This window comes from Schistocerca gregaria, chromosome 10, assembly GCF_023897955.1.
Source record: "Schistocerca gregaria isolate iqSchGreg1 chromosome 10, iqSchGreg1.2, whole genome shotgun sequence".
NCBI lineage: Eukaryota > Metazoa > Arthropoda > Insecta > Orthoptera > Acrididae > Schistocerca > Schistocerca gregaria.
Genome location: NC_064929.1, coordinates 66,907,078 through 66,929,579, shown reverse-complemented (window position 1 = coordinate 66,929,579; position 22,502 = coordinate 66,907,078). Strand labels below are relative to the sequence as shown.

Genomic DNA, 22,502 nt, shown 5'->3' with positions numbered 1-22,502 from the left:
CCTTTGTGCGAATGCGTAAAGATAATTTCCGCTGCCGGTTCGGACGGGGTTGCGGTGGTGGGGGGGAACAGATTTCGTCAGAGTTCGTGCGCTCCCGCGGCGCTTCGGCCAGGTGCGGCCGTTCTCGGGCGTGTCCGCCGCCCTTCGGCTCCGTCCGCGGGCGTCGCGCGAGCTTCGCGCCGCCGCCGCCGCGAGGCGCCGCTTGCCGGCACGCGCCCGCGGGCTGGCCGGTGGAGGGGGCGGTGACGTCGCGGTGGTGGGGGTGGCGCCGCGAGTTGTCGCGTCGGCAGCTGCGCGTCGCCACAGTCGGCGAGAGGCCGGCGCTCTGTGAGGGTGGGAGTGTAGCAGCAGCTGGACAACGTAGCGGCGTACGGCGACGGCGACGCCAGCCCCCGGCGCGGCCGCATGCCTGCCCCCGACGCCCGGCCATGGTGGTGACGCAGGGGAACATGTTCGGCTGCTACGACAGTTACGCCTACCGCCTGTGGAGTCTCGCTAACGTCTGGACCAACTGCCAGCGTGAGTAGTAGCCGCTCGCGTCCATGCATGTCACAGCACGCTATGCACCTGGCGTCAGTGCCCGGCCATCCAGCGACGGTGTGCTAATTACTAGGCTGCTCGCGTAATCGCGAGCAGGGAGCTACGTTTCCGTTTCGTAAACAAGAGCGTCGGCAATCAGTCCATCCGCGAACGTAGCTGGAGATGTGGGGGAGGAAAAATAACATAATTTGTTTTACGTACCCCCACCACACATCTTTCTTAAACTCGAAAAGTGCAAATGTAGCTTACGATATTTAATGTCCCGATACTAAAATTTCATCAGTGCAATACGTGAGTCACGTTTATTGATGTGTCGCATTTTAATTACGAGCAATCGTTTTCTACTTAATTTTTTCATGCACTATGAAACTCTCGAAAGCTTACCCTAGCACAGACAAATCTCTCATTTTTAGCAACAAAACACTTCTTTTTTGCTGCGCATCACGATTTTTGTTCACTTCATCCTTAGCACGACCGCGAATTATTTCCCATTATCAGGTGCGCTTTTTCTCCTACAATATGTCGTATTGAGCTTCATTCTTCTTACCTTTCAGATGTTGCATAGTTCAACTGGTGTGTGAAAGTGAATTGTGTCAGCAGTGATTAGTAGATACGTAATAGGGCGCTCAAAATAACTTTAGTACTAAAGGTACTTCATAGTAGCTACGGCGAATTACGATACCACGTCAAACTTCATTTAAAAAATGAATTCGACAATTTATTTTCCGAAATGTCCCGTCCACAAGATAAATGAGGGTTATGATTCGAAGGAGCCGATATGTGACGTTCAAAATGAAAACATGGATTCTGCTGCGTTGTTTATAGATCAGGACTAAAAGCTTAGCTGACAAGCAATGTGCATTACCTGCGAGTGTGTAGTAGCTTATTATCTAATTTTGTTTTAACCGTAGCTATGACGTAGCCGTGCTGTGGTTGCAGGTAATTGGTGGCAAATGTGCAAATGTAGATGTTAATAATAACGATGATTATGATAATGTAGGTTAGTTTTTCTAGCGTGTTCTTTATCAGTGTTCATTTTTTGCGTCAGATCACCTACATTTCAGTTGACTTAAGGCTAGCAGATTGGATGCGTTTTGTTTTTGCCTGAAGTTTCACAGCGCCCCGCTTCCTTACGTGTACCTACTGCAATATCTATGAGGTTTCGCACCGTTAATGTACGTCGGAATGGCAGAAGCACGATGACGCAGATGCTGATTGGTAACAGGTGTTCAGAAGGTGTCGAAAATCAAACCAGGTGTTTCATGTCTACGTTGCCGAGACCATACTTCATAGTAGCTACGGCGAATTACGATACCACGTCAAACTTCATTTAAAAAATGAATTCGACAATTTATTTTCCGAAATGTCCCGTCCACAAGATAAATGAGGGTTATGATTCGAAGGAGCCGATATGTGACGTTCAAAATGAAAACATGGATTCTGCTGCGTTGTTTATAGATCAGGACTAAAAGCTTAGCTGACAAGCAATGTGCATTACCTGCGAGTGTGTAGTAGCTTATTATCTAATTTTGTTTTAACCGTAGCTATGACGTAGCCGTGCTGTGGTTGCAGGTAATTGGTGGCAAATGTGCAAATGTAGATGTTAATAATAACGATGATTATGATAATGTAGGTTAGTTTTTCTAGCGTGTTCTTTATCAGTGTTCATTTTTTGCGTCAGATCACCTACATTTCAGTTGACTTAAGGCTAGCAGATTGGATGCGTTTTGTTTTTGCCTGAAGTTTCACAGCGCCCCGCTTCCTTACGTGTACCTACTGCAATATCTATGAGGTTTCGCACCGTTAATGTACGTCGGAATGGCAGAAGCACGATGACGCAGATGCTGATTGGTAACAGGTGTTCAGAAGGTGTCGAAAATCAAACCAGGTGTTTCATGTCTACGTTGCCGAGACCATTAAAAAGTGCTTTGGGTTTCTCGTCTTGAAACGTTTGTCCAGCTGCGCAAGCAAAAAAGAAAGTGTGTTTCTGAGTGAAGATTGTTAAGGTTAAACTTTCTCAGGTGTATTTAATAAACAAAACAACATTGCTGTTCGTAAATCTTTGTTTATATCAGGATTTTAAACCCACATCAAACTGGCTGAGTTGGTCTGTTTTTTCACCTGTCCTGAAATCGAGACACCGGACTGATATTGTGAAGTAGCCCAATTACGCTTAAACTGTCAACCTTCTTACTAATTCCATAGGCGTGCGTTGTTTTCAATACTTTCTGGATTCTGTTTACTTATTATAGCTATTTTAGACACTACAGCCATGGTCCAAACATTTCATGCAGTCAGTAAATCAGTGATAGTAACTGATCGTGGTGTAATCGATTGCGCTACTATCAGATATATTATGGTATTATCGCATAAAATACGTTGCGTGAATGATTAACATAGCAGTTTTTTAAGGCAAATGTTTGTGCGATACGGTGATCAGCTATTAGAGATTACGCTAATACACAATACTGCTTAATTTGAAACTTCTGAATATTTGGTTATTTTTGTTCGGCATCTCGCTGTTGCAAGAATTAATAGATACCTCTAGAAGATTTCAATATTCCAAGGCAATGATGCGTAAGCTGAGAGACTATTTCGTTTACATAATATCTTTCATGTTTCTGTTCACCTCTCTAAATAATTTCGCTGTTCCGCCTTAGAAAAAATAAATAAAAAAAGGTAAGAAGTGATTTCTTACAAATATTTTCTGTCACACGTTTTTGTATTTGCTTCTCATTTCCACTACCTGTCTTCGAGTTGCCGATGCAATAGCAGCAGCGTAGAATATTTGTGTGTGTGTGTGTGTGTGTGTGTGTGTGTGTGTGTGTGTGTGTGTGTGTGTGTGTGATGGAAAAAGGGGGGGGGTGAGGGAGTACCCGCCTGAGGAAGCCAAGAGGGGGGGGGGGGGCGTTAGTGAAACGAGTGTAGAGAATTAAGTGGTTTAAAAACTGTTTGTTTAATACAGAATTGTACCGTGTTGTGGCGTTCTACAAGTCACACAGAAAAAATTGCCAGTTTGTATCGTGCTGAAGCAAGTGTCTTTTTGATGACATTTATGAAGCCACGCCTCCTCCTCCCCCCCCCCCCCCTTTTCCCACATTCCGTCCATACCTCACGCATCACGATCACTTCGTCTCTTTGTTCACGTTGTATCCTCTTGACACTTCTTACGTAACTTGCTACCCACGGTTTCCTAAAGAGTTGAGATTTTAAAAAATCTTGCACTTTCTACTTGCCGTCTTCCACTAACTTGTAACTTGCGTTTGCCATCTTCTCTACTACAATGTACCTGTCATATCAAGGTTCCAGTCCGCGTATTCTCTCTAACAGACCTGTCCTACTTAGAGGGTTATTCTGTTTTTGCAACCTCCACAGTTGTTTGCTTCTCTCGCAGTGCGGCTGTGCGTTGTACACAAGTTAAAAAGAGTTCTAGTTTGCTATAAGAAGGTTACTGAGATGACATATTTCGCTTCACGTCTTATTCTATTTCGCTTATAATCGTTGTATATTTCTCGCGTCGTTAGTCTGGGACCGATGTGCGATGTATGGTATCTGAAGAAAATGTCATCAGCCAAGATCGCTAAAAATGAATTTTATTGGATGACTGGTTTCGACAAAGCTGAGGGGTAATCGTCAGATCTGCAAGAAGATGAACAGAAGTTTATAGGTAAATATTTAACCATGCTGATAATACAACTTGATCAACTGTCTCATTACAGTAGCGATCTTCATGATAGTGGGAAGTGAATATGCAGTGTGAAGCGACATGCAATATTAATGGACAATATATTGTGTAATAAATTCAAAGCATTTTACAAGTTATGTAGCAAGACAGTTTATCAAGTTGTAGTACAACGATAATAAACATTTTCTTGTCAACTTCTGTTCATCCTCTTGCAGATTCGATATGACAGCATTGCTCTGTCAAAACTTGTCATCCAGTAAAATACTATTTCAGCGATCTTGGCTTGCGAAGTTTTCTTGAGTTATCGCTTCTAATCGTCTTCGACCTATGGTAAATTGTAAACAGTTTCTATTGTATAGGATCCTTAAATATTGCAGCAACCAATATGCCTCCTTTTTAGGATTGTGTACCTTAATCAGTAAAAATGTAATCCTTACAAAGGCCAATTTGTTGTTCGTCTTTCTACCTGCTTGCACGTCAGCACGTTAACACCCCTATTTGTCAAGACGGTTAGAGGTACCAAGCTGAAATTTGTGTCAAATATTAAATTCAACGGTCCCTCGGCGGCGTAAAAAATTTAAGATTCTAAATTAATAGAGTCAAAAGATGTGGCCATTCATGTCACATATTTTGATGAACCTTTTACATATGTAATTAAGCTTCTACGGAGCTTTCAGACAACTGGCCGGAATTTTTTTTCCCTCAAGCATCGTATATTATGTGCGTTCCAATGTGCATAGTGTATCTAAGTAAATATGTTGTATTGGGAAGAAAGAAGAGCTATTTCCATTTTATTAGTTAAGTACAGCAGCTAATTAATGTGTAAATAAAAAATACGGAACTAACACTATTCGCTGAGGTACGCCGATAATAATTACCCCACAATAGAAGATTTTGATTACCTGTGCTATATAATAAGGCTACTTTCGGTTAGCTAATTAACCCGTTTCCTATTTCAATTAACTTGTAATCATCCAATTTTATGTGCATACACACCTTCATAGCTACAAGTCAGCTAGGTCAGATTATGAAAATATAATTTAGTCTATATAAAGTAGATTTACGCTCATTATATTATGTAAATAAACTTACACAATTTGCCGACCGGAGTGGCCGAGCGCTTATAGGCGCTACAGTCTGGAACCACGCGACCGCTACGGTCGCTGGTTCGAATCCTGCCTCGGTCATGGATGTGTGTGATGTCCTTACCTTAGTTAGGTTTAAGTAGATGTAAGTTCTAGGGGGCCGATGACCCCAGAAGTTAAGTCCCATAGTGCTCAGAGCCATTTGAACTTACACAATTTCCCTTCTAACAGTGAGCAGCCTAACTTCCAGCACATCTGCATAGCTCACTTGATTTTCGCACTGAGATTCTGAACTGTGAATTCATCTGCATATTCCAAACCCTCACCATGAACTTCTGGAACGTGCGTTAAAGCAGCAAAGTTTTATTTTCTTCGCAGTCAGATTGTCCAATTTATTTCGGGCCACTAACAGTATTCAGCGAGTTAAGATGAATGAAACACGCTGCCTTGTATCAGCGACTGCACGCGCGAACTGAATTAGCTGGCCGTGTTTCGGCATCACAGTTTAATCATCAGGTGCCTTTATCTTGCCTGGACTGGATAAATTATGCCAGAGGAGAGCACTGTTGGTGACAATATGTGCGAGTTGTCATGAAGTGTTATGCTATTCTAGTTCTCAACGCACGACAAGGAAGTGCTTTGTGTTCATATCTTATGCGGCACAATTAAATGTAACTAGCAGGTTCCACATGGAAACGTCAGTTACTGGAATAGAATTAGTCAGTCTTACGTACTAGACAGATGCAACACCATAGCCACATACGCTACAGTAATAATAAGATGTTTAAAAAGCTGCTGCCATGTGGTGATGTTTGAATGTCTCAGTAACCCAGATCCTCGCATTTGGTACAAGCTGATCTCAAGTCTTCATGAAGCGCTTTACGTGTACTGTCACTCCCTGTTGCCCCAAGCTATTTATTCAGCATAAACGAACGATGGCAATGTTTGGTAAAGAAGATAACAGCACTTCTAATAATGCGCCTTCAACGCCCATTTAATTCCTATGGTCACTAAAAATCTTGATATGTCGTGTGACGAGGGCCTCCCGTCGATTTGACGCCACTTCGCCGACTTGCGCGTCGATGGGGATGAAATGACGATGATTAGGACAACACAACACCCAATCCCTGAGCGGATAAAATTTCTGACCCAGCCGGGAATCGAACCCGGGCCCTTTGGATTGATAGTCTGTCGCGCTGCCCACTTAGCTACCGGGGGCAGACTGCACATAATGAGAACCTGTGTCAAATGAACTGCGATTTACACAATCGCAGTATAAAATCCACAAATAATTAACAGTCTTAATCTCCGCGGCTAGATTTTATGATAAGGTTCTATATTTTGGGCACATATCTTTAAACAAACAGCTAGCGAACAGAAATTGGAAACGTCTAAATGTTGAAAAAGTTTAAGACACATCTCGCTTAACCACTACGAGCTGTCTGATTGCCTTTGCTCCAAGGCAGCCAACTTCTGCCAACAGAATGACAAGTAAGACCGGTACTTATAAATACGCCTTTGATTTTGTATCATATAGACGAATAAAATACTTCGACAGTTTTCATCGAGGTCATGCAAACAATGATCCAGAACTTCTGGATAAACAGCAGCCACAGTCTACAAATGAGCGATCAATAACTCCTTCTGAAGGAGCGACTTTCCAACTAATGTTCATTAACAGCGTATGCAAGTTCAGATAAGAAACGTCGATTTAATTATTACTACTTGTACTGCAGAGGCGACGGTATCGTGGCAATGGCTTCCCGTTTGACAATGCATACCGTCCGTTGGTCCACTTCCCTGAATATTCTCCGTAATCATGATACTAAGGGAGCACGGCCGACGAATTGCAATCCAGGTATCAACGTCTTCCCCAGGTATTCCTGATACAGACTCCTACGACTTCCGTAAATCGTCATCATACAGAATTCCTAAGTCTTCCCCAAATCGTCCTGTTACAGAATTCCTTCGTCTTCCCTAAATCGTAGTCATATAGAATTACTAGATCTTCCCTGCACGGTCCTGATACCGAATTCCTACTTCTTCTCTACATCGTCCTGATACAGAAATTCTACTTCTTCCCTAAACTCTGCTGATGCCAATTTCTATGTCTCCGCAAGCGAAATCACGGCAGTTCCCTGAAACGAGGCCATAGACATTTTGCAACCGCATTCTTCCACTTGGCGACCCTGTACTTCGTCTCTACAAACGAAGACATCAGCGTCGTTTCTAATACGCTGCCTCATTCTCTAGAGGCAGCAGACTAGCTAGCTATTTCGACGAGGAAACATTTGGTGTTCACTCACACGATCGAGCAGAAACAGCAAATAACGCATCTAAGGATGACCATACCTACGAAGAAGCGGGTTAAAAACTATGTGCCACTGAGGGCAACATGCATCTGTGTGATACTCCAATGAATTTCACCAGAAACCTGGAAACTTGAACGTCTCAACCCCTCGTACATCCCCTTCTCTCTGTCTCTCTCTCTCTCTCTGTGTGTGTGTGTGTGTGTGTGTGTGTGTGAGAGAGAGAGAGAGAGAGAGAGAGAGAGAGAAGAGAAAGAGACGGCGGGAGGGGGGGGGGGGGTTGGATGAATCATTACTGCACCCGCCGTATGCGTTTGTCTGCACACATAACAAGAGATACAGCAAGCAGAGCTCCTGAACAACTAACGTAAATATTGCCTCAGTTCGTAAACGATATCAGGTCAGATATCATAGCGAGCCCTGTATGTGTGTGTGCAGGCTTTGCTCTATGTGTGCACATTTTTATGATGCACCATCTCTCCCCCCACCAATACCCCATTCCCCTCTGTTCCACTTCTATGCGAGGTCTCATTGTACGAAAGTCACAGTAGTTATTCGTTATTGCTAGCAGAGGAGAAAATGTAAGGTAGTTATCGCCATCAGTTTTCCGCTATGTTAGCAGCTCCTTTTCATCTCCATTTCGTGTGATCCATCGCTTCCTGTTGCTATATGTGCTGCCATCTGTCCCATCACCCAGCAGCTGAAACATCTTCCTCCCTCACCTCTATTTCCAAATACCTCTCTAAGACAGTTTCCCAAGCCCCTCCTTTTTTTGCATTATATGTCAAATTCAGTCTCTCTTCCCTCTCTTTTTTACATTCAGTAACCACCTTTCTCTCTCACTATCAGCACCATCTCTTTTTTTTCGCTCTATCCATCCTACTTTTTCATTCCTTCTTCTGCCACGTCTATATCTCAAAATGCTCCCATCTTTGCTGCGTCTTTCTTCCTCAGTGCCCACATTTCAGCACCACACATGAAGACATTCCATACAATACGTTTTATTAGTCTTTTCCTCATATATCCGTCCGTATTGCCGCAGAAAATTCTCATATTTTTCAGAAAATACCTCTTTCGCGATTGCTATCCTGGCTTGCTGTGCTGTTTTTCGAATCGGTTTCTATCCTGCTTCCTATATACGCAGAATTTTCTAAAGTTTCCTCATTCACCACTGTCTTTGCCCATTAATTTCCTCCCAGTACCATTATTTTTGTTTTCTTTTTATTGATTTTCATCCTATAAAACTTTCCTTTGGCTTCAGTGGCATCCACTACATCCTGTTTTTTAATCTTTTGCTAGAAGGCCCATGTGGTATCTGCAAGTAAGGTACACCTGTCCTCAATTCGATGGTGAACAACGCACCCTTTCAGTGGTCATGGTACTAATAGGGATAGTATACCTATGCCTTCCTCTGACCAGGTTACAGGTTGACGGCAAACCACGGTTCGGTTTTCCACTTTTCACACAAATGTTGCAGTTGCTATTGTTGTTGTTGTTGTTGTTGTTGTTGTTGTCGTTGTGGTCTTCAGCCCGAAGACTGCTTTGATGCAGATGGTTCAAATGGCTCTGAGCACTATGGCACTTAACATCTATGGTCATCAGTCCCCTAGAACTTAGAACTACTTGAACCTAACTAACCTAAGGACATCACACAACATCCAGTCATCACGAGGCAGAGAAAATCCCCGACCCCGCCGGGAATCGAACCCGGGCGCGGGAAGCGAGAACGCTACCACACGACCACGAGCCTTTGATGCAACTTTTTTCGCTACTCTACGCTGTGTAAGTATCTTCTTCTCTGCATGAGTACCTCAACCTTCCTCCATTTCAACCTGTTTGCTGGAATCAAGCAATGCTGTCCCACTCTCCCATGCATTTCCCAATTTACCATTCCTTCATACCTCAAGATGAATTCTATCAACCGATCCCTTCTTTTGTGAAATTTTGCAGTAAATATCTTTTCTCCCCCGTTTGCTTCACTATCTCAATTTATTGGCTCTACGCATCTGATCTTCAGCATTCTTCTCTACCATCACATTTCAAAAGCTTCTACTCTCTTGATGTCAGCACTGTTTATCGTCGACATTTATCTTCTGTACGACACTACAGTCAACACAAATGCCGGCCGGGATGGCCGAGCGGTTCTAGGCGCTACAGTCTGGTGCCGAGCGACCGCTACGGTCGCAGGTTCGAATCCTGCCTCGGGCATGGATGTGTGTGATGTCCTTAGGTTAGTTCGATTAAGTAGTCCTAAGTTCTAGGGGACTGATGACCTCAGAACTTAAGTCCCATAGTGCTCAGAGCCATTTGAACCAATCCACACAAATACCTTCAGATAATAATTTCTAACACATTTCTACTCGAGATGAACAGATTTCTCGTCCCTCAAAACCCACTTCTTGCCGTTGTCAGTCCACATTTCTGCTTCGGCCCTCGTCAGTTAATTTACTGCTCAAATAGCAAAACACATGTATCACTTTTAGCGTCTCCCCTAATCTGATAACTTCTACAGTGCCTCGTGTAAGTTGACACCAAATCATTACCGTTTCTCGTTTGTGTATGTTCGTCTTATAAACTCTGTTCAAGACGCTACCCATTTCGTTCAGCTACTATGCCGTCTCTCACATTCTTACAAACATCGTCAAAATTTTCAGTTCTTCTTATAGAGACTGATTAATCTCCCACATTCCTCTTTGGCCTCTTATACTGGTTCCTCAGCGTACTGAGTTAGTATCACGAGGGATAGACCGTAGCCAAAGTAAGCTATAAGTGATAGAAAAAAAAATGCTAGAGCCGATTGAGAATCGGTCCCCAGACCTCTGTATTCGCAGCCAGGCACTCGGCCACTCAGCTCAATACAGCCTGCTGTATGCGCGACCTGACGAAACTTCCTGACAGATTAAAACTGCGTGCTAGACCGAGATTCGAACTCGGGACCTTTGCCTTTCTCGGGCAAGTGCTCTACCAACTGACGAGCTACCTTCTGGTGAGCGCCTCGCCCGCCTGGAAACTGTGGTGGGTCAGAGTCAGCTGTTGCGCACCTCTGCGGATCTGGATTTCGAAACTTCCTTCCTGTGCGGTTGGTCCAGGTGCGTCCACAGGTATCCGTCCTTTTTCCCGTCTCCAGCCGTTCTGCTGAATCTAGCGCGTGTTTCGCCAGCTAGCGACTCTTGTACGAGGACGGAAATATTTCCTACCAAGCCCGCTGCATAATCGCTTCTCAGTCTTCCTTCACAATCTATTCAGCCCTCAGTCCCCCCGACTCTTACACCGCACTCCATCTAGAATCGATGTACGACGAGTTAAAAATTGTAATGACATACCGAACGTGACCTGCTATAGTCCCTAGACAGCAAGCCAAAACCTAACACTAGGAAATAAATAAAGAAAAAAATAGTGCAGCTGCGAGATGTCAAACACGTTTGCTATCATTTTTTTCATTTCTGTGTATAAGGTAGCTGAATTACGATTTTTGTACATCGTAAAGCAACAACGAGAGCGGCTGAGTTTACGTATCACTTGAGACCAAACAATGAGAAACTTTAAAAATATCAGCCCCAATACAGAAAAGGAGACTTCCATTCGTAATCTTACGCTCCCACACATCACTATTAAATTCATTGCCGTATTATCTTCACCATTTTCGAAAGCTTCGAGAGATGTAACATATACAAAATAATAACTTCTTACTTATCTTCATTATCTCTTTGTTGTTGTCCATGGCTTAAAGTCTTGTCTAGGCGTACATTCTTGCATCAGAAATTTCGATTTTTTAGTTGCTTAATGACTAAATAACTGACGAAGATTTGTCTGTATTATTCTTGAATTTTATACTTTGTCATATCGTGAATATTTTCAACATTTCTCGGCCCTGTCCGCAACTGTATAAACATTAATTTTAATTTTAATAACCAACAGCCCCAGTTGCAATGTTTACCTAGATTTACCTAGGTTTTAGTCGGGATTACCCAACCTTCTTCAGAATAAAAGTCACTACCGTTTGTTCATAGTGGACATCGTCAAACTGAAACTACAACTCCATAAATTATCGTCAGACTGTAGGAACGTATCTGCCTCGTCTCCACTTCGCGACCGCACTGTGGCACTAAGGACAAACGGTAGTTACTTTTATTCTGAAGAAGATTGGGTTATCCCTACTGAAACCTAGATAAATGTAGGCAAACATTGCAACAGAGGCTGTTGGTTATTAAAATTAGAATTAATAATTTGTCATATCTTTCAACATCACACCGTTTTTTACATTTTCCACATTAAAAAAAGTACATATTTGATGACAGAAAACATCTACTTTAATCTGAGGCATGTCCACCACTTACTCACAATTTCCAAAGAGTTTACAAAGCAAAAGAGTTTGCAGACTTTCTCGACAGGAGAAGAATCTTTACCAAATTATATCATTATTTCATAAATAAATCCAGAAACAAATTTAATAAATAGCTTTAGATTGCGCAATTAATAATATGAATTTTAAGTATGCCAGAAATTTTCTATTTTCAATTTTTTCTTAAAAGAACAGTAATTTAACTGTTGGTACATATCCATTGTAACAGACATCTATATATCACACGAGGGGAAGAAATAATTAATAATAATGCTAATTTACTACTGTTGATTCTGTACTCCTACACAGTTGAGGTAGGGACCAAAGGAAATAACTAAAGGAAGAACCATACGTCAGTAGGAAGTTAAGACAGTAACCTGTATCGGTAAATTTAGAGTACTGGAAAAAATCTAAAACCACCTCCTAATATAACTTACTCCATTGCTACTGCTAAACTAACTTCTGATTTACTTTCGCATCAAATTTATTTTGCTCTGTTAGCGAAACATTTTGTTGAAACGGTTTATGAGTTATTCATTTTTTGGACGTTTTCAAAAATGACGATTAAGAACCTAATTGTTAAGGGAAAAACAGTCTATCTCAAAAGTGCGTCATCATATGACTGTGTGCTTTGGTACAAAAATAGGACATCACAAGTTGCATTACAAATTACAAAATTTGTTTTACCCAAATCTTCAGTTTTTTTCGTTCTTAAAATGGCCTGTTTCATCTTTTTTTTTTTCTAACACCCTTGGAATATTCAGCCTTGACTTTAAGTTGGCAACAGAGACTCGGATGTTTTACACTTCCGAAAGTGTTGTGTTCTGCCTTCTGTTATTCACGAGTCGTCTGCTTCTAGTTGGAGTGTCTGGAGGTGCCACTTTATGAACCAAAATACTTAAAACAATCGGACCAAACAAATTTTGTAACTTTTTGTAATGCACAGTAGTAAACACCTTATGATATTCTGTGTGTCTAACAAAACTCACAGTTATATGACGAGCAACTTTTCTACTATATCATTTTTCCCCGTTAAAAATTAGGTGATCAATCGTCATGTCTGAAAAAGCAATTAAATTAATAACTGCTAAACCATTTGCATCAGAGACTTGTTTTAAAAAAATTTTCGCTAACAATGCAGAATAAAACAAATTTTATACGAAATGTATAGAACAGATGCAAGTAAATGGACAGCATTGAGGGAAGCGATGTTAGACAGCTACCTTAAATTTTTCCAGTTCTACAGTCAATAAATAATGTTATCATAGTAACTGCGGAAACAGATGGAGAAATATTTTTCTGAAAACAGGTGTTAAGAAAAACTACAGAATAATCTTGACCGATGCGACGCACCATCCTCGTTTAACTGCATTGCGAGCGAAACTGATAACCGTAATTAATCTGACATTCTCAGAGTGCAGCGACAACAATTATACTTTCTCCTGAAGGGCCTGCTTTGACAAGAACACTCTTTCGGTCGCAGCATTCGTGAAGCATCTAAATGCGTAACAGCACATCCGACGGCCGAGAAGTCCAAGAACAATTAGTCAATCGCTGATACAACAGATTAATAGTAGAAACGTTTAAATAACCACTACAGCTTCGCGTTAGGGATTTCGCACATATCTAGAAAGAGAATAACACGAACCAGTAGGTGAGCGACACTCGGCGAATAGAATATGTGTAGTGCTTAATATACTCGTAGTTGAGCTACAGAAACAATAATACGGCTCCAAAACTCCGGTACATCAGCGTTGGACCGTTGGAAATGCAATGAAATTTTTTCCCCTCTTGCCCTCTAGCAGAAATGAAAAATTTGCATAATTAACGCCAGCTTTCCAAATATTCATATGCCTATACTCAACTCTCTTCATTCCTATCTAACATTCTGTCGCTACCTTTAGCTCGCCCGATTCCACGTAGTGTGAAGGAAAAGATAACAACATTCATAACCAACCTATTGTCTCGAATTATTTCCCGTTTGAATTATCAAAAAGATGGCAAGTAACTGGCCTATTCGGTTAATTTTCAGGTCGTCGAAAGTCAGGAAAGGAAATTCCATTTACTAATACGAGGCAGCTATATTTGGGTCAAACAATGATAGTTTTCCAACAAATGGAGCCTAGTTTCTTTAGTCCGTAACACAAGGAGATATAACAGGAACTTCAGATGTCCTGTCAAGAAGTGGGACTCGAAGAGAGAAAAAGAAACCTGAAACACAAGTAGCAGTCGTTGCTTTGGTAACAACTTGACATATTACGGACGTACTAAACAAAAATCCACCACTGACGCTATGTCTCCTTCTCTTTATTTCGAATAAACATTTTGAAGGGTACGATAAATCAACATTGTTTCTGATTCTCTGCTTTCAAGTGAAATTTCCTCAGGGCCCGCTCTTCTATCACTTTCGAGAAAGTTGTTCCTTCTCTTTTTGTGTCCACTTTCTTTCAGTTCGTAGTTTTTTGCTGTCATGAGGGCCTGTCTTTTCTATTGTGTCTTCAATAAACGTTCCGTTTCTCGTTGTGCCCATCTCGACTCTCACATTTTCTCTCTCTTTTCTAGCCTCAGAAGTTTGTTTAGTTATTTTGTTGCTATTCGTCCTGCATGAGTGCTCATAGAATCTTCTCATTATATCTGATACCTTTTCAGCTTACACATGTAGTTCTGTATCTGTTCTTAATCTGTATGCTGATTCCCTGCTGCTTTTGGGTGCTAGTATTTTTCTTAGAAATCTCCTTCCAATTTTTTTCCGATTTTTCGAGGTCTCCCTTTGCAGGCACTTGAAGAGAGTTGATTACCTATCCTCAGACGCGTGTCAAATTATGCTGTTGAAACCAGCCATGGCTAGACTTTAAGGCAACGCAATTCAATAGGCAGGATTAATTCTATGTGTTGTGTAGCATTATTAATAAATGGTTTTAACAGAGACGAAATGATATTTTTAGCAGTTAATGTAGACCAGAGACAAGTCATTAGAACACAAACTTCTTACGCATACGTTCCTAGAGAGTAAATGCGCTGGCAAATTCCTCAAGTCTTTTTTTTTTTTAATTTTATTGTTTCAGGGAAAGACTTTTTGAGTAAATAAAATTATGCGAGATAATGATGCAGACAGGACGAATGTCGGACGTTAGAATTCAGAACGCCATGTATAAAAATAAGCAATGAATTACTGTATGTGAGAGGGGTCTAAAAAGTACAGTAGTGAAACTGAACCATGACAATAGAAGACACAAATATTTAAAATAAAACACGTACGGAAGTAATTAACTGATGGATGAGAAAAGCGCTTCAAATTTAGGTTTTCCTTTTACAGAGACGAATAAAATATAAAGTTTGGTAACGCACCTATTCATGGAGCTAAGGGCTACTGTGAGATAAATAAACGACAATTTTGAAACAGTTTAGAGTTTGATTAGAGAGTAGAAACGTCAAAAATTCTAAGTGCCATTTTTTCTCACAAAACGCGTTTTCAGTGCTGCTGTATTCTAGGTACTTTGTTGCATGTTCCAAGTCTTGTGCCAAGTCATGGGGGCATGTAATTAAACATTCGTAACAAAGTGGCTCACGTTCTCCCGAAGGAGTTCCAAATGCCATGCGTCAAGGTGTCCCGCATAGAGTGTGTGTACGCAGTGTGCGTGCAAACTTTTGTTTGTATCCACGAAACTTCTTTGTAACGGAAGGAGATAATTTAGGTTTGAAAAAAAATAATAAAGGAATGTTGATGTGAACAGACAAAATAATGGAAAATGCAACGGAAAACCATTCCTTCTCAACGGCACAGAGTGTTTCACAGCAAAATTTGAACATGTAAGACCAAGAGTGGAGTAGGGTACGAAACAGAAATCAATACTGAAAGATTTTTTAGTTACTTTGCTATTTCCTTGGAAAAGATTTAAAAGATTCGAGAAATGGTTTTTGTTGACTACAGTTCTACTATCTCAATCATATCTGTACTTGCTTTATCACATATAAAACGTACTGCCTCAGCATTAATGATACTTGAAACAAACACTTTCGCATTGACAAAATCAACCAGTTTCCTTGCACGGTACCCACAACGTTTTTAATAAATTGTGTATTCTCCTTCTTTCCTTTTTTCCACTCTTAATTGTTCTTGACTGGTTGTATGCATCACATCCCATTGTAAAGTGCGCAGTATCCTTTTCACTGAGGCGGAATCGGAAGTTTGTTGACGGAATTAATTTTAACAAATGTCTCGTTTTATTGAATTCATATAACCTGCTCATAGTCTTAGTAACGATTTATTTTCTCTTGACTTTTGAGTTACAGGGTGGCGCACGAAATGTGTTACCATTTTGTTTTTTAATAAAAACTTTATTGTCAATACAATCTGAAAGGAGCATATACTACAATGAAGAGCCGTCCATGGAGATTTGTTCTAACTCAGCACATGCTCAATATGTCCACCATTTCGTATCCTAACTTCCTTCAAATGAACACTGAAGTTACTCATTACCCTACGGCACATGTCTTCTGTAATTTCACTGCAAGCTTGAAGAATAAGTCTTCTGATCTCCATTAAATCACGTGGACGTTTCGGGAATTTTTTTTCCTTTAGGTACCCCCAAAGAAAAGAGTCAAATGGATTGATGTCTGGACTATTGGGAGGGCAATTTTGTCCGTCATTGAAGCGACCTGGAAATGATCCGCATGTCGAAATGCTCGAGTAAAAAGTCCAACACAGTGTTTGCAGTATGTTGTGTTGCTCCATCTTGCATGAACCACTGCGTGTTGAAGGGCAAGGCAGAAGCAAGAAGCTGTGGAATGAAGCTATTGCGAAGAATGCTCAAATAACGTTCGCTGTTCACAGTTTCTTCAAAGAACAAGGGTCCAATAAGTCCGTGACTGGAAATTTCTGACCATGCTGTAATCCTCGGAGCATAATGTTGTCGTTCATGAACACACTTGTGGGTTTTCAGTGGCCCAAAAGCGTACATTTCGTTTGTTAAGCACACCGTCTAAATGAAAATGCGCCTAGTCTGGAAACCAAACGTTATTGAGAGTTTCTTCCCTATCTTCCGCCCACTGAGCAAACAGTAGTCTCTGCTGCTTGTGTTCTTCAGTGAGCTTCTGTGCGCAGTTAATCTCATATGGGTACATATGGAGGTCACTTTTAAGAATGCGTTCAACGTAGCGTCTAGATATTCGCAGTTGCACTGCTGCCTTTCTACACGATTTCCCGGGACTTCTCTGTACAGGAACTCGTACCGCTTCAATATTCTCCGGCGAACAAACAGGCTTAGGCCGAGGTCGCTTCGCTTCCAATACTGTTCCTTCCTGTATAAATGTATCGTGCAACCTGTTTATCGTCTTCTTGCAAGGGACCCATCGTGTGTTAAACTGTTGCCGAAAACGCCTCTGAGTCACAACAAGGCTTTTCGTTTCACGAAAAAGTAACACAATTGCCGATCGTTGCTGTGTGTCGTCAGTCTTCCATTGTCAGCCATTGCTGCTTACTAGTCTCCTAGCGGCAGTATCGTGAATTACACGTCATTTAGTAACTCATTTGTTTTTCCAAGCTCTGCTGGTACTGCTGTAGAGATCCCAGCGGAATACCTAATGTGCGTCGCAAATTATGTAACAAACAGGTGGTAACACGTTTCGTGCGCCACCCTGTAGAATTTGTTGCTGCGTCCTTTTTGATGTTGCGATACGTCCTATAACACTTTCACTCTGTTTTCGGTTTGTGGACAAGTGTGCTGTGAAAACAGCTCTACAGTAGTAACATAGCGCAATATCTTCTCGCTTGTGGTATCACACGTGAGGTTGTGTCGCAAGTTGTCAGAATGAGCTGTGCGTCAAATGAAATCCAGGAGAGATGATTGGGTGAATTGGCTGGGCGCCTTCCTCGTACGAGCTTCTGCCGTATGTGTAGATAACACTCTATCTGTTCTCTGAAGTACACCGCTTACTGTTAGCGGCAGGCGGAAACTATTCTCTAGCTGTTGCCGATGCAGATACTGCCTCAATTCTTTCTAATCAGTTGACTCATACCGCTGCAGGCACAAACTCGCGCGTTAAACTCACATTGTCAGCGCTCTCTCTTTCACTCACTGCGATATGCTCCAATGTTGAAGGATACCGCCTTATTGCTAGGTACGTCGGATAGGGGTTTAGAGTGCTTTCTTGAAGTGTCGGAAGATGTGCGCCGTAGTTTCGTAGCCTCTACCGCTAGGGGCATTTGAAATGCTTCTTCTAGATCGGCTCCAAAATGAGATGCTGCATACGCAATTTTCTGACGCAAATCGAAGAACAAAGTAATTAATTTTTTATTTGGACATCGTCCATTTACCCAGAGGTCGACAACTGAAATTAAAATCAAATTTATTCAACCGTTTACATTTGACCGATTTTTCCATCGCTTCTTTGTACAAGAGCACTTCACAGTTCTAATTGGAAACCACAAAACTGAGAATATTCTACATTATTAATTTATAAATACTAAGCTACTCACTTGAACCTTGATGTTGCCCTTGTAAGCCGAGAACTGACAAAAGAAACAAATTAATATTGTACAGTATGTAATTTTGATTTATAACCATCATTTCTCTTGATTCTACTGTGAAACATTAACTATTGTTGGATCTGTACGAATAAAACTATAAATGTTGTTTGTACAAAATCTTAAATTTCCGAAAGTTCTTCACATATTGCTTCGAAATTTAGACAGGACGTTGTATTCGAATACGCACGTTTTTTCCTGTGCCTACTCCTTTCATATACGTAATATATAAATTAATATGTAATATATAAAGGAGAAACGTTATTGCCAATTATCACGAGAAGTTCTTGCCCTATTTGCTTCATATTTTTACACAATACTGTACAGAACATTTGGACGGACATAGGCTTTATGTTTCTGATATATATATATATAGTGAAACGTTGTTAGCTAACAGGGAAGTTGTATTCGTCGCTTATCGACTTATGATTAGAATGCTACTACAGAACCTTACTTTACAATAACAATAAGCAAGGTTCAAGGTGAGAGAGGAAGGAATTGGAGACGCACAGACGGATGGGATGAAATGGACAGAGAAAGTGGAAAGGAGAAGATCGACAGAGAAAGGGGAAAGGAGGGGATTGGAAAGTATGTCCAATTCCCGTTGATAAGAGAAACGTGTGTTTTACCTTTTCTTTCTGTTTCATTTAACCAGACAGCGCCCGCAACGCGCGGCAGGGAACAGTTAGTGTTGAAAGACTTAGAACGGGAGTTTGGTAATCGCAGTCACAAAACAGCTCCTATAATACACCCTCCTGTGTAAACATATTTGGTTTCTTGTGCAGTCTGCCTCGTACATTACAGGCAGTATTTTGATAATTAATAAGGATCTTTGGAGTGCTGTACTTCCTATGAAACGCTGCAACGCTTGTATTTTTTATTTATTATTGCTTATCTTTTACAGTCAAAGATAAACCAACTGATACTGGTAAAACATCACCGAAACAGCAACTGACAAAATGCATTTTTTTTTTTCAAGCGGAATCCTCGAAGTACGTTTATTAATCACGCAAACTCGAACGCAAATAAGATGTGATAGTGTATTGAATGCGCTGGAATGAGAAGATGATGTAGCGATATGCTAATCGTTGAGAAACGCTTAACCTTCGAAGTAGTGATATTCTGTAGTTTGCACCAGATCGAAAATTGAACCCGGTTTTGCTGGATATCGCTAATATTCTAGTTAACCGTTAGGCTTTCCGAGTACCCTCCAAAAATTCATGAAATTATATTTCACTGATAGCTTCACCAGTAATTCAATCCGTTTCTCTTCAGTTCATATGATTAGACTGATACACATCCCGTGTGGCAGTGCAAACATGGCTCCGTTATGCTAGTAGTGAGTTTCAGTACCGTGGGAAAATGTCTTTGGGTTAACTTGGTATTCGGAAATCATAGGTGGAATCATAAGTGAAAATGAGATGGCGTGTTCAGGTAGCCGAAGGTTAAAACGACTGCTCCAGGACAGCAAGAAATCACTGTTGGATTGCAACCGTTCCACAAAATATTTTCGATTGCCACTGGATCTTCTTTACAGTCAGATGTAGGCCTAGGTAGCGCGCATCACGCATACTTTGTGAAGCCATTAAAATTCAGAATCTAGAATTATATTTTAATGTATTTACAGTCTATAGGAGTAATCCACTAGATTACAGGCTCATATCATTAACGTCGCAGTATTATTGAACATATATTGCGTTCGGACATTACGAATTACCTCGAAGAGAACGGTCTATTCACACACTGTCAACACGGATTTAGAAAGCATCGTTCTTGTGAAACACAACTAGCTCTTTAGGTGAAGCGTTGAGAACTATTGACAAGGGATTTAAAATTTATTCCGTATTTCTAGTTTTCCAGAGGGCTTTTTACACTGTACCACACAAGAAATTCCGTGCTTATGGAATATCGCCTTAGTTACGTGACTGGATACGCGATTTCCGGTCAGAGAGGTCACAGTTCGTAGTAACTGACGAAAAGTCGTCGAGTCAAGCAGAAGTGATTTGTGGCGTTCCGCAAGGTAGTGTTATAGGCCCTTTGTTGTTTCTCATCTAAATAAACGCTGTAGCAGATAATCTGAGCAGCCTCTTAGTTTATTTGCAGATGTCGATGCCGTTTATCAACTACTAAAGTCATTAGAAGGTAAAAAAAAATTGCAAAACGATTTAGAAGTGATATCTGTATTGTGCGACATTTGGCTATTGACCCTAAAAAACGAAAAGTGTGAGGTCAACCACGTGAGTGCTAAAAGAAATCAGTTAAACTTCGGTTACACGATACGTAAGTCGAATCTAAGGGTCGTAAATTCAACTAAAGAGCTAGGAATTTGCAATAACGGGCAGCTTAAATCTGAAACAATATATAGAAAATGTTGTTGGTAAGGCGAACCGAAGACTGCCTTTTATTGGTAAGACGCTTAGAAAATGTAACAGATCTACTAAAGAGACTGCCTTCACTACGCTTGTCCGTCCTCTTTTAGAATACCGCTGCGCGATGAGGGATCCTTACCAGACAAGATTGACGGAGTACATCGAGAAAGTTCAGAGAGGGCAGCACGTTTTGTATTATGGTGAAATAAGGGAGAGAGTGTCACTGGAAATGATACAGGATTTGGAGTGGACATCATTAAAACAAAGGCGTTTTTCTTCGCGGCGGTATCTTCTCACGAATGCGAAAAAATTTTGTTGACAGCGACCTACACTGGGAGAAACGAGCACCATAATAAAATAAGGGAAATCAGAAATCGCACGGAAAAAATGGGTCAAATAGCTCTGAGCACTATGGGACTTAACTTCTGAGGTCATCAGTCCCCTAGAACTTAGAACTACTTAAACCTAACTAACCTAAGGACATCACACACATCCATGCTCGAGGCAGCATTCGAACCTGGGACCGTAGCAGTCGCGCAGTTCCACACTGTAGCGCCTAGAACCGCTCGTCCACTCCGGCCGGCAAATCACACGGAAAGATCTAGGTGTTAGTTTTTTTCCGCGGACTGTACGAGATTGGAACAAGAGAGAATTATTGTGAAGGTGGTACGATGAACCCTCTGCCAGGCACTTAAATGTGATTTTGAGAGTATCCATGTAGGTGTAGAAATTCAGATCAACGACTGTTAAAGAAGTACACCGACACTCCCTAGCTCACTGGAATCCAAAAGCTCCGCTTCACAAAGAGAAATTGAGTATAGGTGAACGCGGAAGAGACGGGAGAGAAGCTGAGCGAGTGAGATGTTTAGCAACGAAGGAATGTTTTGAAGCGTGATTGGGGACGGATGGCGTAAGGAGGCAGCAACCAAGGTATCGCCGGGTGACGCTTCATTTGTCGGCGTGGAGAAACTCTTAGAGCCGGTTTCCGAGTGAGTGGTGGAGGGTGTCGCGAACCGCCGTGGTTAGCAGGCCCATTCACCACTGCCCCCGCAAACTGCATTTGCTAAAAGCACAGCCGCTCTCCGTGATTAATAGGCCTCAGGCTTCCACCGTGACACGGGCGGGGGAGGGGGGGGGGGGGGAGGGGGGGGGGCAGGGCAGGTGGAATTGTGTGCGTCAACGCCACCACTCCCAAATTCTGCGGGCCTCTGGGAAGCTAAAGCCAATGTCAACATCACCTCCCTGCCCGTAAATGCAGTGGGGCCCGGCAAGAGGACATAGGGAGCTATTAAATGTCTCTCTCTTACATTTGTTGACAGGTATAGTGCCACTTCGTAGCTATGCTTATTTAGCCGAATTCGTCTGGAAATAAATACAAGCACGGGAGATTTTACTGGAAGCGTGTAGGTAACTAACGTACCGCATCCGTTCGCGATGTAGTGGCTTGGAGTCACTATCTTCACCCGGTCAAATTCTAATTTTTGTGGTTCAAATGGTTCAAATGACTCTGAGCACTATGGGACTTAAGTTTTGAGATCATCAGTCCCCTAGAACTTAGAAAAGACCTAACTAACCACATCCATGCCCGAGGCAGGACTCGAACCTGCGACCGTAGTGGTCACGCGGTTCAAGACCGAAGCGCCTAG

The 22,502-nt window shown here is 41.6% G+C and overlaps 1 protein-coding gene across 2 annotated transcripts in view; it reads left to right on the top strand.

The window, feature by feature from the left end:
* The first annotated feature begins 308 nt into the window (after window positions 1–308).
* LOC126293269 (zinc finger protein 1) overlaps window positions 309–22,502 on the top strand; it is a 177,006-nt gene continuing 154,812 nt past the window's right edge. The window contains exon 1 of one of the 2 annotated variants that reach the window (XM_049986390.1): window positions 309–519. In XM_049986390.1, coding sequence (XP_049842347.1) covers window positions 429–519 — 91 coding nt within the window. In that variant the 5' untranslated portion in view covers window positions 309–428. The remainder of the gene's footprint in view (window positions 520–22,502) is intronic. The other variant, XM_049986391.1, reaches the window with a different exon arrangement.